Consider the following 9,171-nt stretch of genomic DNA (forward strand, 5'->3'; position numbering starts at 1 on the left):
ACCTCGCGACTCATAAACTCAGTGGAGTTAGTCCTTATCTCTGTCCACAATGCTACATTGTACTATAATAATACATTTTTTAAATACACATAGTACAAACAACATTATTAAAGGACTTTATTGCATTTTTTCTATTACATATGTTAAATTTCAATAGTGGTCAACCAACATCAAACAATACATTTGCTCTGAGAGAATACCAGTAAAAGATCAGCTGTCAGCCTGTTAGGATGCTTTCAGTAGGGGGCAGCAGAGACTCGCTTAAAAAGAAGGTAACAGTCTTAATACTAAACAGCATGTCTGTAAATACTGTGCGCTATTAATTATCATACTTACATGATTCTTGATTAATAAATATGAATAATGGATCCGTGTCCACGGACAGACGCTACTCTCCGTCATGCGGATTTGTGTCAAACCCAGCATCTGTGTGGACGCTCTGTTCAAAGCAATCCTGAAGACCCTGTTATTAGGGAGCTCGCGTTGACGTTCGCTTGCCGCACATACTAGTGTCAAGCATGTGCTGAAAGAGAAGTTATTTAAGTACAACTGGTAAGCATTCATTATAAATGTAAATCAGATGTTCTCTGTGTGTTAGCAGGATTTGGGCATGAGGCCCACACATGGTGCAAAGCCCTTCTCCGGAAACAAGCCACGTAAAAATATCCAACATTCCCAGCACGCCCTGCTCTGTTTCTGGAAAAAAAAAAAAATTCAGCTTATGCTTGCTACTCTAATCTGTAACACTATACATTTACTACAGGTGTAAACCAGATGAGACGAGAAAAAGGAAAAGCAAATAGTCCTCTGTGTTGCACATTGTAGCAGTCAACATGTGGCCACATTGTCCCGGACCACTCTCAAGTGTCTATGGCTTCCACATGAGTGCTCAGTGAGCCAAACCGCACGGCTGTCCTGGATGACATCCACAGAGGGGAGAGGCAACGGAAAAGAATTATGGAGGAAAAGTCAGCATTCTTCCTGCCTTCATCGTGTCTCCATGTTTGGTGGGAGCACTTGCAGCTGAAAGGGGCGCTAGGATTGGTAGCCGTATGGTAATGCATCTAAAGGACAGAGAGGGGGGACAAGTTGAGACGTTGACATTCGTACATTGAAACATTTGGGCAAAAGTCAAAGTGTTATGAATCTTCTTCACTCAGCCAAATGGAACTGATCTGGAGCTATTTATTCAGTCCGACATAAACATGTTTCTGTTTAGAGGGGCTGTTCACTCCAATTACAGAAACAAACTGTATGACATGTGTCTATGAGTTCTACGTCCACACTGATGAGATGAGAGCTGAATGTGATGTAATTTGTGCTGCTCACAGTAATGAAGAATTACATTAAAAAAAAATGTAATTTTAGGGATTATTACTCCGGTAGAAAAAAGATACAAGAACAAAAAACTGTTTACTGTGATGTATCCAGTAAAGTTGGATGAGAAGGCTGATACCAGTCTTATGGCTGTATGGTTAATATAACGCTACCGCCAGTAGCCCGCTAACTTAGCTTAGCACAAAAGATGGAAACAGGGGGAAACAGCGGGCCTGGCTCTGTCCATACGTGACTAAATCCCCCTACAAGCACCTCTAAAGGCTCGCTGATTAACACGTTGTTACTCGTTTGACTAACCAGTACAAAAGTCTTTGTGTAAAAGCAACACATCTCTAGTTTGATGGAGGGATATGTGTCCAGAAAAACGATTCCAGTAACTTCCTGGAGCCTCTGCTGGTTGCTTGGCAACTTGTGTGAGAGGGGTATCAATCTTCTCATCAGTAACTGAAGCATAAGGTCCAAAATGTCAGACTTTTGTTGCTTTAAATAGTGGAAACAGCTAGCCTTTTGCCTCCAAAGTAAAACATTTTTAATCCTTACCGAAACAGAAATGTAAATGAAAAATATGTGGTTTAAGATGGAGTTACGTGGTCATTGGTGAGCTGTTTATTCAGTTTTTAATGCGAAGCTAGGCTAATTGCCAAGCTAAACTCTCTCAAAGAAAGCAAACATGTCCATTTCCCACACTATTCCTACAAAATATGGACGTGAAAACGGCCGCGCTGTCTGTCACCACTCACTTGAATTGAACTGTGCGGTGCAACACAGCCCCTCCCCTCGCGCCGTCCGGTAAATGGGCGACACACACACTCTGGTAGCTGGGGGGAGGTGTGTGAGGCGCGTCGACAAGGAGTCGGGGGGCAAATAGAAGGAGGAGCGCTGGTCGGGGGCCGAGCTCTCCTGTCCCTCCCAGGTGAGCCAGTAGCCCCTCAGAGAGCCCGGGCTGCTCCTCCAGTCGACCTGCACCGCGTCGCTGCCCACCGTGGTCAGCTGCAGGTCTGCCAGGCCCGGAGTCACTGCAAATGAAGACCACACCGGTCGTTAGCGTACATTTCTAAAAGGAAGGGAATTTTAGAGCAGAGGTTATGAATGAAGAGGACTTAAAAAACTAAAGAACAAGCTATAAAGGGAAGAAACATGTGACAGTTTGATCGGCTCCTGCTCCTCTAGCTGCTCACAACTGCTCTTGGCGTCTTCAAACCTGAATGGAACCTGCTAGTAATTATCTGAAATGTAAGACACAGAAAGGGCTAGGCTGCGTGGGATTAGGAGAATTGGATCTGTGATCACAGAGTCCGACTGCATCGTCTTCGCTCACCTTCCTGGGTGCACACTTTGACGGACATGGCCCTCTCCGTGCCCGAGGCGTGCCGGGCACTGACCGTGACCAGGTACGTGGTGTCTGGTTGGAGGTCCCGGAGGAGCGTGGAGTTCTGCGTCCGGCCCACGGTGACAGCGTGGAGCTTGCCCCTGGGCAGGGCGGAGTACTCCACGTAGTAACTTGTGACCGTCTCCGGCTGAGAGGGACCCCAGCTCACCCGGACGCTGGTTTGCCCCGACTCAGAGACCGTCACCACGGCGGGGCTCAGCACCTCTGGGGGGCAGTGAGACAGTGAGTCAGTATGAGATCACATGAGGAGAATAACCTCTTTGATGATTTCATACTAACTAGAATAGAATAAAAACAAGAAGATAGAGATGGCACACTTCTAATGAATGAATTCCTGTTAATAAGAAGCATTTCAAGTCTTGCAAAAATGTGGCTTTTCAACCTGGCTTTGTTCTGAAGTTGATGGAGAGTGTGTTGAACGCCTGGTCGTTGGACTCCGGGGTCAGCGTGGCGGTGTACATGGTGTCGGGCTTCAGGCCCGTTAGCCTGGCAGTGCTGGAGTCTGCAGACTGGGTCAGCCTCTGGTACTGACTACCACTGGTGCTCGGACTGGTCCCGCCTCCTCCTCCTCCGCCGCCTCCCGCTTCTCCCGGCGGCAGCGAGCTGAAGCGGATCTCGTAGTAGCCCGTCAAACCGGACAGGACGGGGCGCCACTGGAGCGTGGCCGAGTCGGTGGCAACGTCGCGGACGGTGATACGCTCGGCTCGGATGATCTCTGCAGGGTGAAGGAGAAAAAGATGAATGAAGTTTGCTCATAAATTCTGCACAGAGGGGGGAAAAAAGGACGGCATGACGAAGAGAACAAGGCGGTGCTAAAAATGGGATTCAGACGGCCACCCACGTGGAGAGCCAGACTTAGGTTTCTGGATGCATTCGTAGCGCTTGAATTAAGACAACTTGAAATAGCCAACCCAGTGAGGCCCTGCAACAAAATAACTAATGCCACAGAGGCATTGATATCTGTGATCAGACCCGAAGGCACCAAGCAAGGACTGGTGCATTTCTGCAGTATATACTGTGTAATAGCTGAGGTGTCCCTTGTGAGCTTTCTTCTCTTTCTCTCTCTATATATATATATATATATATATATATATATATATATATATATATATATATATATATATATATATATATATATATATACATACATATATACATACATACAAACATACATACATACATACATACATACATACATATACATATATATATATATATCATGTATGTATGTATGTGTCATGTCTGGCATAGTGTTGGTGGATGCAGCAAGGGACTTTGAATCATTAATCCAATAATAGATCGTCCTATCTCATTACAGTAAGTCTCACACAGGCACATGGACGCTCTCAATGTCCCGGCTTCCTATTTAGACTCTCTGTCTTCAGGAGCATGTGTGGAATCAGGGAGGAGGAGCACAGAGATATTTATGATCCGTGAATGAGTGGTGGATTACGAAATGCACAGAGAGGCGTGTTTTTGTCGGCCAACATCGGAAAAGTTAGCGTCGCACTGGTTCACTCGACCAAAAGACAATCGGATTCTTTCTCACACTTAAAAGCTTCAAAATTCACGAAAAGGGATTAACTGCCATTTTTTTATGTCGTCAAACAAAATATTAAAATCTTTAAACCACAGAACTTATTTCAGACTCGGAACCTAAAAGCCATTAGAATGAAAGCTTCCTGGTTGTACGCCTCCACCAACCAGTCACGACACAGTTTACATCCGTGTCTGTCCAAAATGTCATCAGCTCATCCTGTCAGACATTTGTGTGAAACTGTCATAACTAGCTTATGAATTCTTGAGTTGTGGCTGAAAACGCATTAGTGAGGTCGATGTGATCTTTGACCACCAGATTCAAATCAGTTCATCCTCGAGTCCAAGTTTGTGCCAAATTTGAAGACATTTTCTCCATTTTCTCCATTTATCGCGCTCACGAGAATTGTCCGACCAAAAAACATGATGTACCCGACGCGGCGGCTTTGAACCCACTGACCTCGTGACGAGGGAACTCATTTACAGGTTTTAGGACTCGTTCCTTCAGCACTATTGCATGTGATAAAGAGGGCGGGAGCGATTTCAGTCAGTTGATCCATTACTATTATTATGGAAAAACTTTAATGAATCGGTAAATTGAATGGAACAATTCTGAATTGAGAACATTTTCACAAATCATCACATTTTCCAACAATAATTCCATTTAAAAAAATAGTTTTTGAGGATTGCGTTATGATACGCTATCGATCATATTCCATCTCACTGCTCATTTGTCTCCTGTTCTACCAGAGTCCAACACGGTGACATCTAAAGAATCTGTTTTGTGACTCCATTTCACAAATTGTGAAACATGAATTCATTAAAATGATTATTATTAAACTCTGAAAAAACAATAATCATTTTTGGTGGCACAATTCAGCCTCAAACATCCCCCGCTATCCCATTCCGACTCACCGATGATGGCGTCCCGCAGGTCCTCTGTGATGATGCTCATGTCATCGATGTCCACAAAGTACAGGTTGCTCTCCACCGGCGGACTCACCACCTGCCTCAACACCTGGTAGTTGCCGTGCCCGGTGGAGACCACCAGCACCGCCACGCCCTCCTCCCGCAGCTGGGCCATCGGCCCGATCACATCGCCGGGCTTCACCCCGTCCGTCAGCCACACCAGCACTCTCGGGAGCCCCTCCCGGGCCCCGCCTGGCGCCCCGGGCCTCAGCGCCCTCTCCTTGGCCATCCTCAGCGCCTCCACCGTGTTGGTGTCCCCCCTCAGAGGCTTGACGTTCCTCAGAGCCCCCTGGAGGCCGCTCTGGGCGCCGTGGGCGTCGAAGCCGAACTCGAGGCGTGGCCGGGTGCCCACCTGCAGAAGTCCCACCCTCACCTGGTCCTCCCCCAGCGAGAAGGGGAGGAGGAGCTCCGACAGGAAGGTGAGCATGCGGGAGTGCTCGTAGGACGACACGCTCCCCGAGGAGTCCAGCAAGAAGAGGACGTCTCCCTCGCAGCAGTTCAGCACTGTGGAGAAAAGAAAATTACAATCAATGCAGACATTTAAATGCAAATCAGGCAATCAAAATGAATACGATGGTCGACCGCCTTCTGATGCTGGACTCCCTCTATGGTTCCTTTCTACTCCCACAACTTTTTCCACAGGTCCCCTCTTGTTTCACTGACACAAACACACACGCGCACACACACACACACACACACACACACACACACACACACACACACACACACACACACACACACACACACACACACACACACACACACACTTACTTGGAATCTCCCATTCTGCGTCCAGCTTCCTGGAACAACAACTTTTATAGGGGATATTGTCGAGATGAAGGCAGCAAAGAGTCAGCAAGCGAGTAATGACAGCGTGGATAAGAAGAAACCCAAACAAACAGGAAGCGGCAGCGTAATGACTTCAGAAGGAGTGGGAGATTGATAAAAGGCATTTGAGCACAGGGACAGGGAGTGGACTCTTTTTTTTTTTTTTTCTCCCACAATTTTCCATATTTCGTAACAGAAGCAAAGTGAAAAGTGGATGCCAAGAGTGGAAGACAGAAGGTGGGGGGGGGGGGGGGACAGTAGCTGTTGGGCTTAGAAGTGTAGAGGGAGTGGAGAGAAGAGAGGTGGGACACGGGGAAATAAAAGGAGTGAGGCTGAGATGGGGGGGTGCTCGCCGGCAGGTTCCATGTGAGAGACGAGGAGGAATGTTGGATGGCCATTCTACAGAGCCGAGAGAGAGAAGCAGACAGATGAAGGTCGAATCTAAAGAGCAATATTAAGTTGCAGATTGTGCAGTCAATCGCGAAGAAACGCCTTCTGTTAAAAGTGGTTTAAGGGAGAAGCGCAACAAAATGCGTGAGAGACCCAAGACCTTCCATTGCCCCGAGGTTACTGTGATTTAATAAGACTGCAATTACTGCATGGACTCAGACACCTTTGGAAACTTTGGATGCCTCTTCTTTCTTTCTTTTTCTCCAATATTTGAATGTAACGCATGAGGTGAGGCGTTGAAAAGCTGAGAATACAGCAAGGCCTGCACGCACACACACACACACACACACACACACACACACACTCACACTCGCTGCCTTTCTCTCCATCAGCCGGAAGAATTCCTTAGATCTTTTGGACTTTGGAGCCCACCACCCCGCCACCGCCCCCCACCTCTACCTATGTGTGCAGGTATGTCTTTATCTATGAAACCACATGTTGGCGTCTGGAGATAGCCGCTTCACTGTTTGTAGAGAGAAGACTTGAAACACAACAGGACCCGCAACACATGGACATCACGGTATATGGGTCTGACACTGACACAAGCCTGAACAATATAGATTTGAGGGCTGGATGTGCGGGGATGTATAGCATGACTATGAGGACAACAAAGGACAGACAGTCCTGATCCTTAATTCCCTTTAAATGTCTCATAATCACGTTGGTACATTGGGCAACATCCTTCTTTTTCTGTGGCCTGCGGGTCATGGGGATGGTAGGTCTTATAAAAGCTAAGCTAGCGCTTATAAAAAGCCCAATTACCGTGAGCTATGTGGGTTGAGTGTCATCAGGTCCCTATTAATGGAAATAGCCAAAGCGACCACTCACTCACCAGGCTACTATGCTAACGAGGTCACAGAGATTCGCTCGGTGTCGCCGCCGCCAAGTTTAGCCTCTCAAGACATGTCCTGAGTTCTTACCGCATGGGTGTCAACGGCTGGTGACGTTTTGTTTTGAATCTTCTGTCAGTGTGTGTCGTCACTGATCGGGAAACTGGTGACAAATAGAGGCGCGTGTTGGCATCAAAACCAGCCTGTAAACTCACCAAGGACTGTCTCAGCTCCACACCAGTCAGTGTAAGAGAAAGAAAAGAGATTTTATTGCATCTTAGTGGCCTACGTCAAAGATGCGGGAATCTAAAACTGCAGATCAGTCATTCTCGTGCTCAGTTTTCTTTTCTCAGTAGATTGTTACTTTAATGGATGCCATAATGATTAAGATGTTACTATTTCTCACTCTATCAGGAAACTGATTTGCCGCTACTTTGGAAGCCACTGCTGTAACGCCAAGAGATGTCATCAGCTTACAATAATCTGGGAATTCAACCCCTTTTCTTGTGTGTGTGTGTGTGTGTGTGTGTGTGTGTGTGTGTGTGTGTGTGTGTGTGTGTGTGTGTGTGTGTGTGTTATATATGGGGAGCATCTGAAGCCTTCCCCAGGCCGCCCTGATTGGCATCTGCGCCCCCCCCCCCCTGTTTTGAGGAAGCACTACCTCAGGCTGTGGGATTTCGTCAACTGACAATTCCAGACCTGGAGTCGTGCCACTTTGCTGAGAACACTGGTGTAATATCAACCCCACCCTGATCCACCCGGAGCTCCAGTCACTCCACCTCCTGCAGCAGCAGTTTCTCATGGAAATATGTCATCTCTGGTTATGTATAATCACTTCTTATTATATAAATATATCTATAAATATATATAGCCTACATATATATATATATATATTTATATAAATAAATAAAAGAAAAAAATATATGTATAAATAAATAAATATATATATAATACATATAAATATATGAATAAATAAAAAATAAAATATAAAATACACACACAGTTTTATATATATATATATATAACTGGATCAATGGGGTGCATGTCTGAGGGGGTCTTACCTCCTTCAGGTGCAGTGTTCTGCGTAGCCGACGGCCGCAGGAGCACACACAGCAGCGCCCATGTCGCCAGCACGCGGCTCTCCATCACAACAGTTACGAGTTAGTTCCCCGCGAAGCAAATTACGACACAAATGGGTTCCTGAGTCAACCGTATGTCCACCACAGCGCGGAGGAGCGCATTCCCAGTCAGTGAATTACTTTACTTAGTCAGGAGCATAATTGAGTCACGTCCAGTCCGGCTTTTTTTGTTTTTATTTCGCTTCTTCTCTCTCTCCCTCGGTGAGCATGGTCGACCCACTCAGTGACTGGAGACGCTGGAAGTTAAACTTTAACTAAACTGTGCGCGCTGCGTCTGGACGCTCCCCGTCAAGGCGAATGCGCCTCGCTCGCGCTCGGGACAACGAATATCAAGCACGCGAGAAGTAAATGCAAGTTTTCCGGGCTGAAACTTTCAAAATAAAACTTTCGTTCGCTTTTAGGCAAATGTATTTTCTTAAAAAGAAACGCAATGCCAATAGGCCTGTTGGCCAAAATACAGTTATAGATTTAGTGTTTTAGGGATTTAATTATAAACCTGACATTTTGGTCAACCCAAAGCTGTTGCCTGTTGTGAAATAAAGCATTTAAGGCATACAAAATCCCAAGTTTATTCCACTTTTCAAATTTTACTAAAATAAAATGCAAAAGTATTCTCACAAAGTAAAGTATTCCTAATGCCGAATGGTCCCTTTCAGAGTAATATTAGCCTACCAAATATGCTACGCCATTT

The 9,171-nt window shown here is 46.0% G+C and overlaps 1 protein-coding gene across 1 annotated transcript; it reads right to left on the reverse strand.

Annotated features, from left to right (window-relative positions):
* Positions 1-100: 100 nt before the first annotated feature.
* On the reverse strand, positions 101-8,784 carry vwa1 (von Willebrand factor A domain containing 1). Its single transcript, XM_079182000.1, has 6 exons — positions 8,403-8,784; positions 5,180-5,737; positions 3,111-3,443; positions 2,657-2,932; positions 2,079-2,354; positions 101-1,064 (listed from the first exon to the last, which is right to left on the reverse strand). Exons 1-6 carry the CDS (start codon positions 8,485-8,487, stop codon positions 1,036-1,038), a joined length of 1,557 nt encoding a protein of 518 aa, XP_079038126.1. The 5' UTR covers positions 8,488-8,784; the 3' UTR covers positions 101-1,035.
* Between the last annotated feature and the right edge of the window lie 387 nt (positions 8,785-9,171).

Source organism: Pholis gunnellus (assembly GCF_910591455.1).
Source record: "Pholis gunnellus genome assembly, chromosome: 2".
Lineage (NCBI taxonomy): Eukaryota > Metazoa > Chordata > Actinopteri > Perciformes > Pholidae > Pholis > Pholis gunnellus.